The sequence below is a fragment of the Sebastes umbrosus genome, chromosome 6 (genome assembly GCF_015220745.1).
Source record: "Sebastes umbrosus isolate fSebUmb1 chromosome 6, fSebUmb1.pri, whole genome shotgun sequence".
Classification (NCBI taxonomy): domain Eukaryota; kingdom Metazoa; phylum Chordata; class Actinopteri; order Perciformes; family Sebastidae; genus Sebastes; species Sebastes umbrosus.
The window spans coordinates 22908181-22929318 of record NC_051274.1 but is presented as its reverse complement, the minus strand read 5'-3'; the positions used below and the strand labels follow the sequence as shown (position 1 = coordinate 22929318).

General features: G+C 40.1%; 1 protein-coding gene and 1 long non-coding RNA gene across 2 annotated transcripts in view; both read left to right on the top strand.

Moving 5' to 3' along the window:
- The window catches only part of LOC119490573, an 839978-nt gene that overhangs the window by 590522 nt on the left and 228318 nt on the right, over positions 1–21138 (top strand). The gene's annotated exons all lie outside the window — the stretch shown is intronic.
- b4galnt1a (beta-1,4-N-acetyl-galactosaminyl transferase 1a) lies at positions 5241–19572 on the top strand. Its single transcript, XM_037774038.1, has 11 exons — positions 5241–5396; positions 12813–13024; positions 13113–13295; positions 15212–15318; positions 15433–15470; positions 15582–15762; positions 16087–16179; positions 16290–16477; positions 16582–16722; positions 18949–19186; positions 19331–19572. Exons 2-11 carry the CDS (start codon positions 12813–12815, stop codon positions 19540–19542), a joined length of 1593 nt encoding a protein of 530 aa, XP_037629966.1. The 5' UTR covers positions 5241–5396; the 3' UTR covers positions 19543–19572.

The window sequence follows — 21138 nt, the reverse complement described above, 5'->3', positions numbered from 1 at the left end:
TACTGAACTACCACAGCTTTTTTCATTGTGGCTTGAACTAAGTGCTGATATAAGATAAGATAAGATGAACCTTTATTAATCCCCGGAGGGAAATTCAGGTGTCAAAGCAGCAAACAGAGTGAATCACAGGAAAGGTAAAGGTAAACAAAATTATAAAGACAATAATAGAGATATAAAAGATACAGAGTGAATGGGTGAACATAGTGTGTACAGTCCGTCAATAAATAAATGTAGAATGTGCAATAAATAAATGTAATATGTGCATATGTGCAGTCAGCAATAAGTGGTAAATAGGATGTATAGTGTAAAGTGAGTGTAAAGTGCGACAGTGGTTAGAGTCCAAGAGGGTTGCAGATAGTGCATGTTAAAAGGTAGATAGTGCATGTTTAAACTTCTTAAAGTCCTAATAGTTCTCATATGGGGGTCAGTCTTGGTTGTGGAGCCTGATGGCTACCAGCATGAAGGACTGACCCAGGCGCTTTGTGTTGTGCCGAGGGGGGATGAGTCTGTGGCTGAAGGTGCTCCTCATCTTGAATAGTTCATCATGGAGGGGGTGGGAGGGGTTATCCAGGATAGCGTCCAGCTTCCTCCTCATCCTCTCCTCTGCCACCACCTCCAGATCGTCCAGCTCAGATCCAACCACAGAGCTAACTTTCCTCACCAGCCTGTTCAGTCTGTTGGCATCCCTTGTGTTGGTGTTACCCCCCCCCCAACATACCACAGCAAAGAAGAGTACACTGCCTACTACAGACTGGTAAAACATCTGCAGCAGCCTATTACACACATTAAAAGACCTGAGCCTCCTCAGGAAGAACAGTTTACTCTGTCCCTTCCCGTAGAGGGCCTCGGTGTTATCAGTCCAGTCCAGTTTACTGTTGATTATGTACTCCCAGAAACTTGTAGGTGTCCACCACCTCCACCTCTCCCCCTCGGATGGTGATGGGAGTTGGGGGCCTTTTGCTCCGCTGGAAGTCCACCACCAGCTCCTTGGCCTTTTCAATGTTGAGCTGGATGTGATTGTTATCACACCACCCTATGAAGTTCTCCACCAGGGGTCTGTATTCCTCCTCGTTGTCATCCGTGATGCAGCTGACGATGGAGGAGTCATCGGAGAACTTCTGTAGGTTGCATGTACCCGAGTTGAAGCGGAAATCGTAGATGTAGTTGGTGTAGATGGTGAACAGGAAGTAAAAATATAGCCTACAGAAATCAGAGAAGTTGTTCAGAAAGTTTTTTTTTTTTTAAAGGGATGTGGTTTCCTGACCTCAACTGAAGTAGCACTATTTGAAGTAACACTTATTGTGGTGCAATAAAGAAGACAATGCTTATGAGTCATAAACTGCCTCATGAGGTAGGAGAAGTTTCAATGCAAGCTTATTAAATGCAACGTCCACTTTCTTAACAGAAAAACTTCAGTATGATCAATATTTCATCAGAAAATGAAGAAGTGAAAATAGATTTTGGAACGATAGCACACTCACGAGCATATAATGAAAACCTATTCAGCTGAATTAGACCCACAGGTCCCTTGACATCTGAACTCAAGATATGTGGATGAAAATGGGTTCTATGGGTACCCACGAGTCTCCCCTTTACAGACACGCCCACTTTATGATAATCACATGCAGTTTCGGGCAAAAACCATGCAGTTTTTTACATGCAGTATAAATGTGTTATTTTTTGCCTATTCTATAAATGGTGTATTTGAATATTTCTGCAGACTGGGGTCCCTAAACAGTCTTAGAATTGCATACATTAAATATCACTGTAAAGTTATTGATTCAATGACCCCCAATTCTATTCATGTGTGATGATTTTAAACCCTATAGTAGCCATTTAGTATAATGAGGCCATTTTTTAAAATTTAGCTGTATAAAATTATCTGTTGTGACCTCTAGGGCAATCCCCCAGCCTCATGAAACTTCGCAACCAAAAAACTGGAGACTTAGGGCATTCAGAGGATGGGTGATGAATGATGCTTTCCTAGGTTGACAATAAGGGGGTTTCTGAGCAGTTTCCAGAAAAGAAGTGCTCGCCATCCAATTGCAGAGAAATGCAATTCATGCAGAAATCTTCAAATGTTTAAGGTTTTTGATACCAGCATGGCTTTTTCTATGGTGTTCCTCGAGGTCTTGGTGACTTCATGTGGTATTTTGGAGGGATTTTTGATCATTTTTTAAAAATCAATTCTTGAGTGGTAAAAAATTGTTAAATTTGGCACCAAATCTGTGTAACAGAAGGTGTAAACCCCCAAATTGCTGCAACAACGTCTGAGACATAATAGAGCATGGAAATGGCCATCATATACTTCTGTCATAATGTTCCAACCCTTCTATTATAATTCACTTCACAGCTCTTCTCCTTCCAAACAAGGACATCCATTTGCCCCGTTTTTACGTTGACTCGTCAAATTGAACATTACATTAAGTCTTCACTTGAAGTGAATCAGGTGCTCTTCAGGGATTCGGTCCAAATGCTCACTATGAGGCTTCTCTAAAGTGCTGCTGGATTCTGACCTAACCAAAGGCTGTGAGCTGAATGATGTTTCTGCTTGATCTCCCTGTCACTTCTTGTAACTTAGACATTTCTTTTAGGTTCATAATTGCAAGTGTTGCTCGTTGAAAAGTGAACATACGAGTGATGCATTTTGTGGAACAAACCCAAGAGTCTCATTACATTTTCACAGTGAAACACTTATGTTAAAATACCTTTTAGCGCCTTACAGGATGTGTTGTTATGGTGTGTGTCCACACACGGGTTTGACAGGGAAGTGAAGGTGCTATCTCAAAAACTGAAGTCACAATTTTACAGTTTTAATGAACATGATGCAAACTGAGACTTAGTTTAGTGTCACTAGAGTGGGGAGGCCTAGATCATCATGAAACAAACAATATCCTCCCATGCAAACTTCAACTAATGCAATTTTTGTAGACTTCGCAGCTGTAATAAAAAAAAATAAAAAGAATAAAAACAGTTTGACCCACATTTAAAAGTAAATACTTCATCTTTATTTCTCATTTATGACTAGAACAACTGTGCTGAGCTGCATCTCAAATTAATCTTCAGGTTCCCAGCTTTCAGATGACATACAACACTTCTATGTTGACCTGCTATCTCTCCCTAAAAAAAAGGACAAAAACGTATCTATGGCGGGTCTCTTTTAAAGGTCCCATATTATGCTCATTTTCAGGTTCATACTTGTATTTTGTGTTTCTACTAGAACATGTTTACAGTGCCGTGAAAAAGTATTTACCCCCTTCCTGATTTCTTATTTTTTTGCATATTTGTCACACTTAAATGTTTCAGATCATTAAACACATTTTAATGTAAGACAAAGATAACCCAAGTAAACACAAAATGCAGTTTTTAAATAATGATTTCATTTATTAAGGGAAAAAGCTATCCAAACCTACCTGGCCCTATGTGAAAAAGTAATTGCCCCCCCTTGTTAAATCATGAATTAACTGTGATCAACCACATGTTTTGGAAAGCTGAGTTCAATTTCACTAGCCAATCACTGTTCAATCAAGAAATCATTTAAATAGAACCTGTCTGACAAAGTGAAGTAGGCTAAAAGATCTCAAAAAGCAGCACATCATGCCGCGATCGAAAAAAATTCAAGAACAGATGAGAAACAAAGCCATTGACATGTATCAGTCTGGAAAGGGTTACAAAGCCATTTCTAAGGCTTTGGGACTCCAGCAAACCAAAGTGAGAGCCATTATCCACAAATGGAGAAAGCTTGGAACAGTAGTGAACCTTCCCAGGAGTAGCCGGCCTACCAAAATTACTCCAAGAGCGCATCGACGACTCATCCAGGAGGTCACAAAAGAACCCAGAACAACATCTAAAGAACTGCATGCCTCACTTGCCTCAATTAAGGTCAGTGTTCACGATTCAACAATAAGAAAGAGACTTGGCAAAAATGGCATCCATGGGAGAGTTCCAAGGCGAAAACCGCTGTCGACCAAAAAGAACACAAAGGCTTGTCTAACTTTTGCCAAAAAACATCTTGATGATCCCCAAGACTTTTGGGGAAATATTCTGTGGACTGATGAGAGAAAAGTTGAACTTTTTGGAAGGTGTGCGTCCCGTTACATCTGGCGTAAAACTAACACAGTATTTCATAAAAAGAACATCATACCAACAGTCAAACATGGTGGTGGTAGTGTGATGGTCTGGGGCTGCTTTGCTGCTTCAGGACCTGGACGACTTGCCATAATTGATGGAACCATGAATTCTGCTCTCTACCAGAAAATCCTGAAGGAGAATGTCCGGCCATCAGTTCGTGACCATAAGCTCAAGCGCACTTGGGTTATGCAGCAGGAAAATGATCTGAAACACACCAGCAAGTCCACCTCTGAATGGCTTAAAAAAAACTAAATGAAAGTTTTGGAGTGGCCTAGTCAAAGTCCGGACTTAAATCCGATTGAGATGCTGTGGCATGACCTTAAACAGGCCGTTCATGCTCGAAAACCCTCCAGTGTGGCTGAATTAAAACAATTCTGCAAAGACGAGTGGGCCAAAATTCCTCCACAGCGATGTGAAAACTCATTGCCAGTTATCGCAAACGCTTGATTGCAATTATTGCCGCCAAGGGTGGTGCAACCAGTTATTAGGTTTAGGGGGCAATTACCTTTTCACATAGGGCCAGGTAGGTTTGAATATCTTTTTTCCCCTAATAAATTAAATCATCATTTAAAAACTGCATTTTGTGTTTACTTGGGTTATCTTTGTCTAATATTAAAATTTGTTTGATGATCTGAAACATTTAAGTGTGACAAATATGCAAAAAAAAATAAGAAATCAGTGGGGCAGAAATTCTGACAGCTTGTTTCAAATGCAGAGTTTCTGAATAAGGGCTGTGTGTATTCCCCTGTGGATTGAGTGTTTCGATACTTTCACAGTATTTATATAGGACTTAAGCCTGCTTTATAATAAAAAAACATGAAATTCTCACTTTTTTATAATATGGGACCTTTACGGGTTAAGCATCCAAGAACTTCTTACCTCCCACACACCTGCGGTCAAGGACGCAGCATTAAAAACCTGACAGCATGAGATGTTGCATGTCCAAACAACTTTCACTGTTAAAATGCTGTGTTGATATAAGTTTAAACCGGTGAAACTGGATAAACTATGAAGCCATGTCTTCTAAGGGGATTTAAATATAACTCCACGAATACAAATAGTTCATATGCTGCTAATGCAAGGCACTCGGCCTGGTATGCACCAGAGGGATGACGCGCAGATCCAAAAGGAGTGGCTGCGGGCTGCCGAGCTGCAGAACAATCCACACAGGAACACGCCTGTCTGGGTCACACAGTCGACTTGATGGTGCAGGATTTATATTTATATATATATATAGAGATATATTTTGAACGGAAACACCAACAGTAAGAATCTCTCTTCTCTTTGTCTTTTTGTTTAAAAACAAAATGTTGGGACTGTTTAACAAATCGCATTTAAATACTGGTTTTGTCTTCTTTGTTTTTAATATTCTTGACAAATTGGCTAACATGGAAGAAATGGAAGGGCTTAACCTTAATCACAGCTTTAAAATATAACAATTGGTTTTCAGTAAAGAGTTTGATTAAAGGGCTGGGGTTGCTAAAATGTATACTGAAAGTCAGAACAAGTTTGACACTCAATCAGCCATCTTGCCTAAATAATTAATAAAAGTACCCTTTGCTATGTTTCATGCATGGGCTAGACGTTTATTCATAGTCATAATGTACCTGGTGTGACTTCAGATTGGTGAACAACTACCCAAGTAGACAGTTGCTCACCAAGCCTGTTTCCTAAAATATGTCTGGAATGAAATGATAAGGGCAAAACCTGTTTATGAGTAGCCTACATCATGCAGGAGCCACTCCCTTTCACTGTCTTATTGACTCACACTCTATTGTTTGATGCATAACAGAGCAGAACATAGATCCATAGACAGTCCAGTTCATGAAAGAGATGTGCTTGTAGGTAAACTGATCTGACACCCAGAGCAAAAAATACAAACAACAATGAAATGATAGATAGATAGGTAGATACTGCTCCCAGTAGACCAAACTCCACCAAAAACTGACAATAACCTGATATTTTCAGGTGGAATTTCATTTCATTCTCACTGTGCAATACCATTTTCCACTTGTGCAATGTTGTTAATACTCTGTTTATTGTCAATACTGTATATACTGCTCCTATTTTTATACTTCCCTCTATTTAAATGGTTCATATTTTGTTACACTTTGTTTAGCTCTTTCTTTTACTGTGTTAGCTGATGCATCTTATGTTATCTTAGATAGATAGATCACATCTATATACATACCAAGTCAGACTTAAAGCTTCTATTCAGCTTCAACCCATGAATATCATTGAATTCTCTCATGTGATCATAAACAGACAATAGATTTGACATAATGTAAACGAAAAATACTCTATATATAACATTATAGAAATGTTTGAATAGCTTTACAAAAATATCTGACATGCCTGAGAATACTTGTACAGTATTTTTGCATATACTTCTTTAAAATGCATGTTGAACATTTACCTGCGCGGGCCTCAATTATGTGATTTTGTTATATTTGTGGAGAATAATGATGCTTCTACAGTTGTGCGATTATACTATATTTGGGCTGTTTTTTATAATGTATTTTCTTTTTTGCATAGACTGTGCTCTCTGGTCACGTGGCGCGGTAATCATACAAAGTTTATGGTGAGATTAAACCTTAATTTGCATGAGAGCAGACAGAGTGTGCAGACGTGAAAATATCAATTGCATCACAATAGTTAAAGGTGACTGGTTGAGTTAGAATTTCTGTGGAAATTCAGTGGAAACAATGGAATTGGGCCCAGAGTCTAGCAGTCTGGAGTCGTTTTGTTGATTCATGAGCATAGAAATAAAAAGCAGAGTAGAAATAATCGATTTCTATGTACATGAGCTTCAAGTTTTCAGAATTGTGTGTATAGTTCCATTTTTGTGTTTATACAATGGAGAAAAACTGTGACACAGCATTTATTTCTGTAAATGTCTCCACAGACACCCAGTTTATAATACTGCAAATATATAAATATTAGGGCTGTCAATCAATTCAAATATTGAATCGCATGATTGTCAATAGTTAATCGTGATTAATCGCAAATTAATCACACATTCTTTATCTGTTCAAAATGTACCTTAACGGGAGATTTGTTAAGTATTTAATACTCTTATCAAAATGGGAGTGGGCAAATATGCTGCTTTATGCAAATATATTTATATATTTATTATTGGAAATCAATTAACAACACAAAACAATGACAAATATTGTCCAGAAACCCTCACAGGTACTGCATTTAGCATAACAAATATGCTCAAATCATAACATGGTAAACTCAAGCCCAACAGGCAACAACAGCTGTCAGTGTGTCAGTGTGCTGACTTGATTAAATGACTTGCCCAAAAGTGTATGTGATTATCATAAAGGGGCCCTTACTTTGAAGTTTTAGCCAGGCAACAATGGGAGCATCTTGTTGTTGGGCTTTACATTACCATTATCAACGTCTCCCTGTGTTATCACGGGGCTGTTATCCTCACCTAGGCGGCGTTGACAGAGCAGCAGTTGTTTACTCAAGCTGGACAGGCTCGGTACATAATAAACAGGAAGCAGGGTGAGACAAATGAGGAAGTCAGAGAGAGATGCCTATCAGAGCCAGATAATCGTTTCCTATCGTTCTGGGATGAATAGATGGAACTTGGGCCGATGCATTTTTAGACTGTGGCTGTTAATGAAAAATTACTGATATATTAGGTTTTATTTATACTCTTATTTGGTATAAAAGTGAGTTTTATTAGTAGATATGGGATAGAGCTACACGAATTTGAAAAAATATCTAATTACAATTATTTTTACTGGTATTGCAATTGTTATGATTTGCGATATTAGAGGGAATGATCATTTTTAGGTACTACACAGGTACTGCATTTAGCATAAAAAATATGCTCAAATCATAACATGGTAAACTCAAGCCCAACAGGCAACAACAGCTGTCAGCGTGTCAGTGTGCTGACTTGACTATGATTTGCCCAAAAGTGCATGTGATTATCATAAAGTGGTCATGTCTGTAGGCCTTTCCCATTTCCGATTGTATACGGCTCGATTCCTCTCCTCGACTCCCCGACTCCTCTCCTCGCGTCAAATTTGTGTTTGGTGGATTATTTCTCTGTTGTTACAATGCTAATTGGCATTGTATTTAACATCGTTGGAAAGCCTGTTTATTTACCTTCACAATGATGTCCAACTTGTAAGGATCATGCATTTGTGGGATGAGCAGCACAGCTGATTATGTGGGTAGCGACCAAGAACAATTTGCCAAAATTCTCTGCCAATGGTAAACAGTGTATTCTCCTGATGGTATTGACTCTTGTTTTGAGTTGTTTGGTGGATTGGATGATTGAACTCTCTATCAGTATTAAGGAACAAACAAGACATATTGGCAATTTTACACTATATTAATTTAATACACCGTGAGGAGCCTCAGTAGCGGTGGAAGATCCATACGCAGCCACAACAGCCTGGCACCTCCTCCTCATGCTGGTCACCAATCTGGTCACACGTTGCCGTGGGATGGCGTTCCATTCCTCAAGCAGGATGCAACTTGCCTTATAGCATGGTCCTTATCCAGATTACATCAACGTGGCATGCCGATGCTTGTAGACACCAAATGATCCCTTTAGTAGGGCACAGCACCCAACAGGCCCCATGCACATCAGGCACCTGATTGGCAGCACCTGTTGCTCAAAACAAGAGTCAATACCAACAGGAGAATACACTGCTCAGCATTGGCAGAGAATTTTGCCAATGCAAGCATTGGCATGCCACGTTGGTCTAATCTGGATAAGGCCTATAAAAATGGTGTCTGCAATGATATTGCTAGAAAAATAGTTTTTCTCCATTGTTTTGTTGAAGAAAAAATGCCCCGACCGTGGGAAAGATAACTGGGTCACAGCAACCACGCGATATGTTACTGGTTAACTTATATGTCAGCAAATAGTTAGGTCCACAGCCACAGGTAAATGCTATAGATCATCTCTTAATCCAATAAAAGGCTCTGTCAACATGATGACAAAGCATTTTGAGGTTGTAATGGACATTAGTAGCATGTTGCAAGCAACAACAGTTACAGACTACAGTATCATGCACTAGAAAATTAACTTAACTCCCTCCCAGGCCTTTTTTGCTGTGTGCCTCCTCCCTGTAAACAGGGTATCATTCTAAGATTGATCTCAAATGTAGCCTACAGCCCAAATTGGAACACTTGTCACAGGACTATTTTTGGAATGATATTTGCAGACTACATACTGGGCAATTGACTATTATATGACAACATGAAATACAGCTGCTGAATGCTCAAATGCTTTTGTTGATATAAGAATTTAATATCAATAATATTGCACTTGTAAGCATCATGTCAAGATTAGGCCTATAGCAGTTAAAATGGAGCCTAAATGTTCCAATGAAAACATAGATAATAATACTACTATCAATGTGAAATGTCATTAAGGAATGCGTTTAGAACAACAATTTATGAGATGCTACACACACGGTGAAGGGCAGAAAGTTTCATCATCTTAAACAACTGCAATCTATAATAACACACTTACATTTGTGAAGTGCTCCCGCCATGGTTTGAGATTATTGCAGCTGTGTGTCACGTGCCTTTTATACGTCACGGGTGCCGAAAACACTTACACAAAGGATACACCAGTGTATCCTCGCTCATAGCTCCTCTGGCAAGCCTCCTCGATTCTCGATCCTCGATCCACGCTCCTCGAGATGCATTTTAGGAAATGGGATGTCCTCCAAAATGGAGCACTGAGATCGATTTCCGGGTCACAGCCGGAGGAGCGAGGAGACGAGGAAGAAAAAAAATTGGGAAATGAGATGCAGCAAAAGGGGCCCTTACTTTGAAGTTTTAACCAGGCAACAATGGGAGCATCTTGATGATGGCTCAGAGCGCTCCATCTTGCTCTGTTATGCCGCACAGCACCTTAGACTCTGAGAAACAACTGAAGTCCTGAAACTGCAGTCAGTGCAAAAAGCCTCTCTCTCTCTCTCCAAGATGCCTTCACCACTAACCACCGAGGGCTGACAGAGTACACATATCCAGAAATACTGTTACCTACAAGGGCTATCGACACCATCCCCCCCACACAGTCCGCTGAACACTGCTCATCGGCTCAGATCACCCAGTTCTGATCATTCCTACTTAGCTAGTGCACCTTGGCCCGCCAGGAAAACGAGCTGCAATGTACATCCACATTAAACACTAAACTAAATCTTGTAAATACATTGTTTTCTCTCAGTTTCCATACAGAGTAGAACTGCCCTTTTCTCGCCCAGAAACTAAAACTTTTCCAAAGTTGCCTCCACGGTGGACACATTGTCGGCTTGGTGTTTTAATGTTTACGGGGAAAACTGAGCTTTTTCAAAATAATAATCTATCACTGCAGCATAGCAGCTTAATGACTGTTGGTTAACAGGAAGTGTTTTTGAGATGCAATCAAATCTTTACTTCCTACTTGTTCTGTTGTCTGACAAGAGAAATAGAAAATCAGATGTACTGTAAATAAGAACAAATTGTGAATTCAGCTGTATTATAACACGATGTAAGTGATCACAGGGGGCAGGAGGGGACTGAATAGAGGCTGAACGGGTTGTCAGACAACATTATGACCATAAAATAATCATTTGGTCAGCCGGGCTGTCTGTCCCAGTCTTTACCAGATGTTGGCTGCATGTGCATGTTTGTTGTTAGTCAACTGAAAAGAGGATGAAGAAGAAGAGTTTTTGCTGTTTTTATGTTTTTTTGGTGTTTAACTCTCTACTAAAACGACCTGGATACGTTGGTGTGGACGCAAAATTTGACATAGCGTAGTTTTGGACGTACTCGCAGTTGGAACACACTTAAGTTGGACTTTCCCTCAGTGCCCATTCACTTCCTTATCCTCCCCCACCATAGATCTGTAATAGAGCTGCTGTTCAGTGATAAAGTGGAAACAAGATCAAAACCAGGAAGCTGTTGATATGCTTGAGGTGGTCCACACTGTGTTAATCAGACATATTCCTCATTCAGTCAAATGTATGGCTTATTTTAGCTGTTAGGAAAAATACCCCCAGTCTTAATATTCTGATAATGACACTGCCTTTATGGTCTCATGGAGGTACTACTGAGTCTTCAACCTGAGATTATATATATATTTCAAATTACCTTGAAGATAGCAAACACCCAATTGGAAGCATGAAATGTGACACAAAAATAACGCTCTGTTGAATATGCATTAATCACCTACAAACCAACATACCGTCAGCTATACTGTTGACCGCATTCACTGCAATACTGCAGATATACCATCAGCACCCACTTCCTTTACACCTCACTGAGCTCTGTTTGCTTTTAAGCGCATGTATAATTCAGACTTTTTATAGTTTCACAAAAGGTGGGAGAAGTTATTGATTCTGACGTATGGATAGTAATGCATTACCTTCTTTACAAGCCACACCACCATTAAGCTTTAATGGTGCATTGCTGTGTGATACATGAATAGGATACAGTTCCAGACAAGGAACACAAGGCACTTTTAATTTTGTGTTGATTTTGGTGGTCCCTATGAACAAAAGCGGTAGTGTTTCCGAGCACCGGAGTCACTTTAGAAAAACTCTCATTTTACTGCAGCAGGGTCTGACAAATTTCCGAGGACCACCTTCCCAAATAAATGACAAACTGGGCTATAAAATATGTGTTATGCCACTGTCAGGTGTAATGACCCACATAGATATTCAGCTTACCCTCACCCATCACTGCCTGCCATTATGAATGCAAAGTATTCAGGGTCATATTTCCTCACCACACACTTTTACTGGTTTAAAAAATTGCTTGATTATGTGTCACTGCATCTGTGACATATATGTCTGTAAAGGGGAGACTCGTGGGTACCCATAGAACCTAATTTCATTCACATATCTTGAGGTCAGAGGTCAAGGGACCCCTTTAAAAATGGCCCTGGCAGTTTTTCCTCACCAAAATTCAGCGTAAGTTTGGAGCGTTATTTAACCTCCTTACCGATAAGCTAGCATGACATGGTTGGTACCGATGGATTCCTTAGGTTTTTATAGTTTCATATGATGTATCTTCACTCTAGCTTTAAAAGTGAGCCCGCTATAACCTCTGAAATACAGAATAGCGGTTAATCGAACCATTTGGCAGCACCTTCGCGGCCCACTAGGTGGCTCTCTGAGACCCACCAGTGGGCCCCAGCCCAGTGGTTGAGAATAGCTGATCTAAAGTACCCCGCTGGAGTCTGAGCTGAAGGAGTTTCTGGTGAACCTGCATGATTTCGTTTGATGGAATCCGACCCGGTGGCACCGATGACAAGCATTAAGAATAACTGTATAGAAATAGCCAAGCTTCCCGCTGATGGTCTTGTTTACTTATGTAGGTCATATTGAGGTATCAGTATTAAACTGAGACTGTTTCATAACCAGTTAAAAGTTCCTCACACTAACTTTAAATTCAAATTTTGTAGTTTAGTGATGTTTAAGGTCTAATACAATAGATCCAGCTAACTTCAAATGAGCCTGTAGCCTCAGCAGGTTTAAGGATTTGTTGCTCTGACAACAGCTCCAGGCTCCTGTCAAATTGTGAACAATCATATCAAAGTCAGTTAGTCAGATGTGAAATACAGCACCTGTGTCCTTCCCGTGCCCGGCTTTGTTTTCCTTATCCTGTGAGGCCTACATGTACCATTTTGACATTTCTTTTAATCTTCATTCTAGATGCGTGCCAGCTGTAAGAAGTGTCTTGGACTGCTGTTGGTCAGTGGACTACTACTAGCCCTGTTTCATGTTTGGAGGCCTGGGACCAGCTCAGTAGTTGACATACGGCCAAGACAGGGGGATCTAATGAAGAAACTCTTTGAGGCGAAAATTCAAGACACCATCAGTGGCTATCATGACATTGCCTACCATATAAAGGAGGATGTGGCATGGTGTGTTATTAGCCAGTATCTCTAAATTCTGCTCTGAATTCTCATTTTTATCCTTAACAACTCACTCAATGCCATTTTTTTCTGACAGTCGTTTGCCTCAAAATACGTGTGTGTGTCTGGCTGATGAGGAGACCTTTCGCCTGCCGTTCGCCAACCAGCTGTTCCCACGCGTGTGGGCCCACAGCATTGATCTCGCCTTCTTAGAGTCCCATCCAGACCCCGAGGGCCTGAAGCATCACAGAGCTCAGGAGTACAGCAACTTTCAGAAGAGGTAAAGTCCACTTGATGGCTATCAGTGAACACACCCTGGTGTCCTCATGTAACTGTCAGCTTTACTATATCATAAAGGATGATAACAAAATGATATCTACTTGGCCCATTGAGCCACAAGGTTTAATCATAAATAAAGTTTGGCAGGAACCTCTGAGTCATGCTGTAGCGTATCAGTTGACAGCGAACCTACCACACAGTTAACATCCCAGTACACTGAGATTGCAGTCTATTTAAAGGCCTCGCTCACATTGTGGCTGTACACTGACATGCTTTGCTGTCGTTACTGTCCTTCATTCTGGTCTCCACCTACTTTAGCTTGTTTTTCTTGCACCTTTGGTGGTCTATATTTAAATGTGTGAATTCACAGTGAAGGGTTATTTGCATGGTAGTTATCAAGTGAATGCAGTGCATGCACTTAATATGCATGCTTTTTTTGTTTGTTTTTTAAAGGTCTTATTAATAACATTTTTGAAATTATTTCCTGCTTTTCCTAAAAAATATGATTGTGAATGATTGATTAATCATTTTAAAGATTTTGACGGGTCCAAAATGAATGTTTTATTTATCTCTGTGGAAGTTATCTGATGTTTGGTTCCCACTTCTAACCAGGCTTGTGAGCCAACAGTATAGCAACGTTGGTATCACATGGTATCTCTGTGTCATCAGTGATCAAGTTGCCAGGAAGTGTGGAAAAAAACTGGCTGAGTTAGACGTTAGTTGCCTGGCAACGACTCGTTGTGAAGTGAATGCAATGGAACAGGGGAGGGAGAATATGACATCTTGTGGTTGACTGTTATCAATAGCACCTTTTAAGTAACCTGGTTACTTCCAAATTCAAAGTAGATGATACCCAGCCAGATTTCTCCTGGAGAAAGCCAGTTTGTCGGCAATGTAAATGCATAACAGAGCTAATCGGCTTTTTACGTATGGTGACTAATGGTGCTGTCAGACCAGATTTTTTCAGGCGAAATTTACTCAGCTCCGACAGGAAATAGCGGGGGCAGGGTTGTGTGTACTGTGAGAGTTAACATGATTAGTAGCCTGATAATAGCATTACCCTTTTGGACATTATACAGCTTCTTATCAGACACTTGGTTGTCAATCGCCTGCCATTGTCCTTGCACAGCCAAACAGCATCCAGACTGGCTGTTCCAGCTGTTGCTCTATCTGGGATAAAAATCAGTTGTGCTGTAGCCTTAGGAATCTGCATGGTCGCATGTAAACCTACTGCATGTCTTTGGAGATTGCCAATATTAGAAGAGCTAATAATTCGTTTTCAAAGTGCTTGTTTTGTCTGAGCAGCAGTCCAAAACCTAAAGATTTTCATTTTACAATTGTATTAAACAAAGAAATGCAGGAAATCTTCACATTACATAACTAAGTCATACAGGTCATAGGAAATCTCACAGTAACACTAACTTAAAGGCTACGGGATCAGTTCGACGTATGAGCTACTTGATACAGATTTTGTAGTTAAAGTTTCATCTCCTCTCTCATACAATTCCTGAGCCTCCGGCTGTGCATCTACTACTAGTTGAAACCAAGCTTATCAGAAAAACGAACATTTGAACATACAGTACATCAGGTTGATAAGAACTACCTAAAATGACAGAAACCATCTTTAGGAAAAAATTATTTGACGTGTTCTTTGACTTTTTAATTTTGCCAATGTCTCATCTGCTAACATGAGGGGGCGGGACTTATGACCTATTACTGCAGCCAGCCACCAGGGGGCGATCGAGATGTTTTGGCTTCACTTTTAGGGAGCTGTCATGTTGTCTATCTTTATATATACAGTTTATGGGTCAAACTAATGAAGTGAGCGATTCCTGACATAAATTACGTTACTCAAAGTAAATAAACAGGACTATGTCATAGCAATAATTTCCTTTCTAATATGTTCTGTATGTAAAGGTCCTACAATCCTGCAGATGTGCTTATTGTAGCTGAGGCCAACAGTCCTCTTCAGTATCCTACCCAGGGCGTGGAGGTGCGACCCCTCAAAACGATCATCATTCCTGGTAACAGCATATCGAACATGACACTACACATGATATCAAAGCTTAAACATTGTGTCTTCAACCTACTTTTGGTGCTTCATTCTATCTCCAGTAATAATTGCTTTCTTTCCATAGGTTTGGGTCTTAAAGAAGAAGGAGGATCAAACCATATGGTAATTTATTCATTTTGTGGTTTTCATGATGGTTTACATTCCCACATTTTCTGTCTAAATGTAAAATGTTTTGTTAATTTTTCCCCCAAAACCATTCCATTGGCGTAACAGGTATATCTGACAGCATCACTGGGGACGTTTGACGTTGCTGCTACAGTGGACGGGGTCTCTGTTAAAGGAGAGGGAGAGAAGCATATGATACTGTCTAGTCCTATTCTCTCCGCTCTCAACAGGCAGCTGCAGTTCGTCACCTATACAAACACTGTTTTCCATCCAAGAACAGCAGATACAGGTAACGTTATCATGTGGACACTATCTTGATACTAATAGTAGAACTTCATGTTTACTTATAGAGTTTCATCCTAATGCTCAGAGGTAATACATAACAATTTGGATCAATGATTAATGCATTAATAGACATTACGGGTTTAGGAAGAATTTATCAATACAGTGTTCTTTTACCTGTGAAATGTACATTGAGATAGGGCTGGTTAATAAATACCAAAACAAACAAGGGACAAGGATACTAGGCAATTACAGCTTTGCATGACATTTTATATTAAATATAATAGAAATATGCACTGCTTCATCTCGTTGTCACAATTTTGTTTTGCAGTTCAGTTTGCATCTGCAGGCCACCAGTCATCTTTCACCATTAAAGTTGAACATGGAACCGTACCTAAACTTTACAACACTGGATATCAAGGAGGTTTGTGAGCAGTTATGTCATTATTATGTTGTAAGTGTTTTTGTAAGTATTATATTATGTGATGCAAAGTGTTTGTTGTTTACAGTATATGTTTTTTTGTTTCTAATTAGAGTACAATATCAGTGCTCTGGTTACCTTCGCCACCAAGACCTTTTTACGCTATGACAAACTCAAAGACCTCATTGACAGCATACGGCAATATTATCCCACCGTCACCATAGTGATAGCAGATGATAACGAGCACCCTCAGCCACTGACCGGGCCTCACATTGAGCATTACATCATGCCGTTTGGAAAGGTAAAGAAGTCTCACTATATCTCTATGAAGTATCATGCATTGTGATTATTAACCAGCACAGTTTATAGGTGTTGAATTGATCCCCCTTCATCTGCTGTCCACAGGGTTGGTTTGCAGGACGGAACCTGGCAGTGTCTCAAGTGACCACCAAGTATGTGCTCTGGGTGGATGATGATTTCATCTTCACTGCAAACACCAAGGTGGAGAAGATGGTGGACATCTTAGAAAAGACCACTCTGGATCTGGTGAGTTGCATGCCCAGAGACAGTACAATATGAGTGGCAGATATCTAGCAGATACCAAGTACACAACTATTCAGATCCTTCCCACCTGACCATAAATGAGGGTGAAGAGCGTACATGTTTTGGATAAAGAATTTACACACAACTCTGCATAGATAAGCTCTTACCCAGTGGGCTACATCTGGGTCTGACAGTGAAGCCAATGCCAAAGTACCGTAAACTTGCATACTTTCTAATAGCCATCAGGGAGCGACTCCTGTGGTTGCAAAAAGAAGTCAGATTTTATAGAAGTTTATGAGAAAATGACCCTCCTTCTCAGTAAACACTGAAAACATGTGAGTCGTATCCTGTTCAACCAGTATGATGAGAATATCTTACTTCATGTGGAACATGACTCTCACGCCCACATTGTTTCATTTCAAATCCATGTGCTGGAGTACAAGTCCTGCTACGTATGAACTGCAGTTTCTTCAGTACACGTGCAAAGTAGCAGGAAATTGTGCGATATAAATGAATCATTCCATCATGATTATTTATCATTTTAACATATCATCACCCACAGACTTCATTAACAATAACAACTCCCTCTTTTCTGTTTAACTGACACAGAAAGAAAAAGTTCTCCACTTCCCTTAATAAACTAAGGTGAAATCAGAGTCAGTGAGTCATTACACAGTATGTGTCATCATGTATAGGTTATTGTCATGCATATGCACCGATCTCTGTTTTCTACTGGTGCCTTCTTTCAGATAGAATATCGTGGCTCAGTGGCCTGAGATACACATCACTAAACTGAAGCATCAATAAGAAAAAAGGTAACGCCTGCACACTTACTCCATGCCACAAAAGTTTATGACTAAGTTTTGATGGATTTTTGTCAGGATCAGAAACTAAACTGAAGCATCCCCAGTTTTATATCAGGGATTGGCTCTCACGTTCTGGCATGTTACATGTTGCAGGCCTCACCTGCTACATTAACAATTATTGTTTTTTTTTGGATTAGATACAGAGAATGAGTCATACTACATGGATATTTCAAGCATGGAAGGACATGTTGAAAAACACTCCCATATTCTGTGATTTATGAAATAAAAATATTTCCATCCCATTTGTATTATATAGTGGTATTGTCATCCATTGTGTGGCAGCTTGTACTTGCTTTCACATTAGATGGCTTGTAGATATAGATTTCCAGCGCGTTCTTTCAAGTTATTTGGCTTGTTTTACTCACGCTTGTGGTGACTTATTTGGCTTAATGGCTTGTGCGGTTAATAAAATATGTTCCATGTTCCAACACGCATTCAACAAAGGAAATAGCAGGGGGGCTACTTCTCACTTGATTTATTACCTCAGTAAACATTGTAAACATGAGTTTATGGTCTCAATCACTAGTTTCAAGTCTTCTTCAATACAGCACGATGTTCATTTAGTAAGTTATGGTCCCATTTAGAGTCAAATAGACCATAAAGCAGGGTATGCTTTAGGGCTTGGCTACCTTGTAATTGACAGTTCGTCCGGTCTGGGAGTTGTCTGTGTTTTCGCCTTACAACTTTAACCCTTTCACAGTGTGTTTTCAGTTCATGAAAGTTAGTTATAACCTTTTTGGTCGCCTAAAATGTTTTATTCAGTATACGGTTGTGCTTAGCTCCACACTCTCCTGTCACTTCTGGTTGCAAAAAAACGAACCAGAATGGCGATGAACTTGAGGCTTCAAAACAGCAGTCCACAAACCAATGGGTGACGTCACGGTGACTACGTCCACTTACAGTCTATGGCTCTAACACAGACTGTATATAAAGATGGACGACATGACAGCTCCCCAAAAATGAAGCCAAAACATCTGGATCGCCCCCTGGTGGCTGGCTGCAGTATAGAAATAAATCCTGCCCCCTCCATGTTAGCAGATGGGACATAGGCCAAACTAAAAAGTCAAAGAACACGTCAAATACATTTTTCCCAAAGTGGTTTCTGTTATTTTAGGAAGTTCTTATCACGCTGATGTATGTTCAAGAGATCATTTTTCTGATAAGTTTGGTTTTAGTTAGTTATTTGATGTTATAAAAAGGGGGTGAGACGTCATGACATGACACTGACATAGTGATCTTTATATACAGTCTATGCTCTAACACAGTGTGTGACTGTCTGTGTGTGTCTACCTACACACTCTTACTTGATGTGTTTATTAGTGTATTGGTTGTCTTAACATTGTTGCTGTCTTAATGACTTCAGGTCGGCGGTGCAGTGAGAGAGGTGACAGGTTACACTGCAACATACCGTCACACCATTTCAGTGGAAGAAGGGACAGAGGAGGGCGACTGCTTACACATCAGAAATGGCTACCACCATGTCATAGAGGGATTTCCCGACTGTGTGGTAGCTGATGCCGTCATCAACTTCTTCATGGGAAGGACAGATAAGGTGCAGCAGGCAGGCTTTAACCCCCGCCTGGCACGGCACGGTCATCTGGGTGAGTCTGTCTGTAACGTTTGCTGTCAAATATATTAACATAGCAGTTTATATTAGCTATTTTCTCTGTGTGGTACAGCTGTGATAACTGTTGAGATGATTCAGAAACCCCGAGGTAAACATTTGTTTTCTTTTGGCACTGTAGAGTTTTTCATTGACTCTCTGGGCTCCCTCCACATTGGCTCCTGTAGTGACATCATTGTAAACCACGCGTCAAAGATCATCATGCCCTGGAGTAAAACAGACTCACAAAAGGCCTACGACAAATTCCGCTACTCATCTTCCAGTGCTGATAATGACATTCATAAGGAAGACTTCTACTTCAAGAACAGGTTCAAGTGCATGACCAGTCACTGAAACTTGCTCTGTTTGCTGCCTTGTGAGGGGGAAAATGGGAAATTTGTTGTTTTCAGGTAAAATGAAGACTGCAGAAAATGATATTCTCATATTGTGCAGTTTGTTTACTACTGTAGCACTTGCTGTTAAACAGATTGTGTGGACAGATTTTGTTCTGTGAACAGATTACGATTCTTTGGTTTAGACAAAAGTATCCGTTCCTCTTTTCTCGAGAGTGACGCTGTGTTGAGGACGTTTGATTGACAGAAACACTGAGCAATCAGAGCAGAGTGGGAGGAGACAGGCTGTAAATCAGGGTCTCTCAGACAGAGGCTAAATGCAGGCTGAGTGAGAGAGACACTATGAGAACAATACAATTTTTTTTTTAACATTGCAGCATGTAAACATGTTCTAGTGCAACATTAAAATACATCTATGAACCTGGAAATGAGCATAATATGAGACCTTTAAGCTGTGTCACTGCCAAGATGGCGACGGCGAGAGCCACCCACTTTGAGCTTCACAACAGCTCTTCAGAAACCTGTGGGTGACTTCACGGAGACTACGTCCATATTTTAATGCAGTCTATGGGATGAACTGATTTGATTTTTGTGGTCAAAGGTCAAGGTCAATGTGAGGGCACGTCCGTACTATTCTCGTTTTATCTCCGGAACGCCTTTATTGAATTTCTTCAAATTTGGCACAAACATCCACTTAGACTGAAGGATGGACGTATTAGAATTTAGTGGTCAAAGGTCAAAGGTTACAGTGATCTCACGTCCGTACCATTCTTGTGATAGAGATATCTCGGGAACACTTTGAGGGAATTTCTTCAAATTTGGCGTAAACATCCACTTGAACTCAAGGAAGTACTGATTAGAATTTGATGGTCAAAAGTCAAGGTTACTGTGACATCAAAAAACATATTTTTCGCCGTAACTCAAGAATTCATATGCTGATTATGACAATTTTACCCAAATGTGTAACAGGTTAAAATTATAAAGTGAAGACATTGGCGATGGGCTAAAGTACTATAAACCACCTGTTCAATAGATAATATGGACTTCCTGAAATTCTTAATAATTAACCACAGAGACAACAGTGGGTGAAACATTTGCAGAAGTAGTGATCCAGTAATCATTGATGTTTAGTCTTTTTTTCCAGTACATTGAAGGTTGCATTTGCACTACAACCACTTGAAGTGTCTCTGTGCTGTCGGCCTGTCATAGCCGTAACTGTATTGTTGTGTTGATTTTCCTCCGAAACACAAACATGTGAATATATTTTATATTTTCCTTAGCAAATCATAATTTCTACTAGCTTCCATACCTCCTGTTGGCAATCGCTCATTTAGAGTTAATTTAATGCTGTCGACTGTATGTTGTCTACAACATAAAAGGAAAAACCCACCAATGAGAAAGTCCCATCACAATCAGAACCTATACCTGGAGTCTGCCGTCTCTGAGCAGCTGTCAATCCCTCACAAACTCCGACCAAACGATCAAACTAGGCAGCGCTGATCAAATATGAATCGATATTCTGTTACTGTAATGCCTATTTCTCGCCTCCAATGTTTTCAGAGACATCTTGTAGTGTACTGTTTAGCTGTAAAATGAG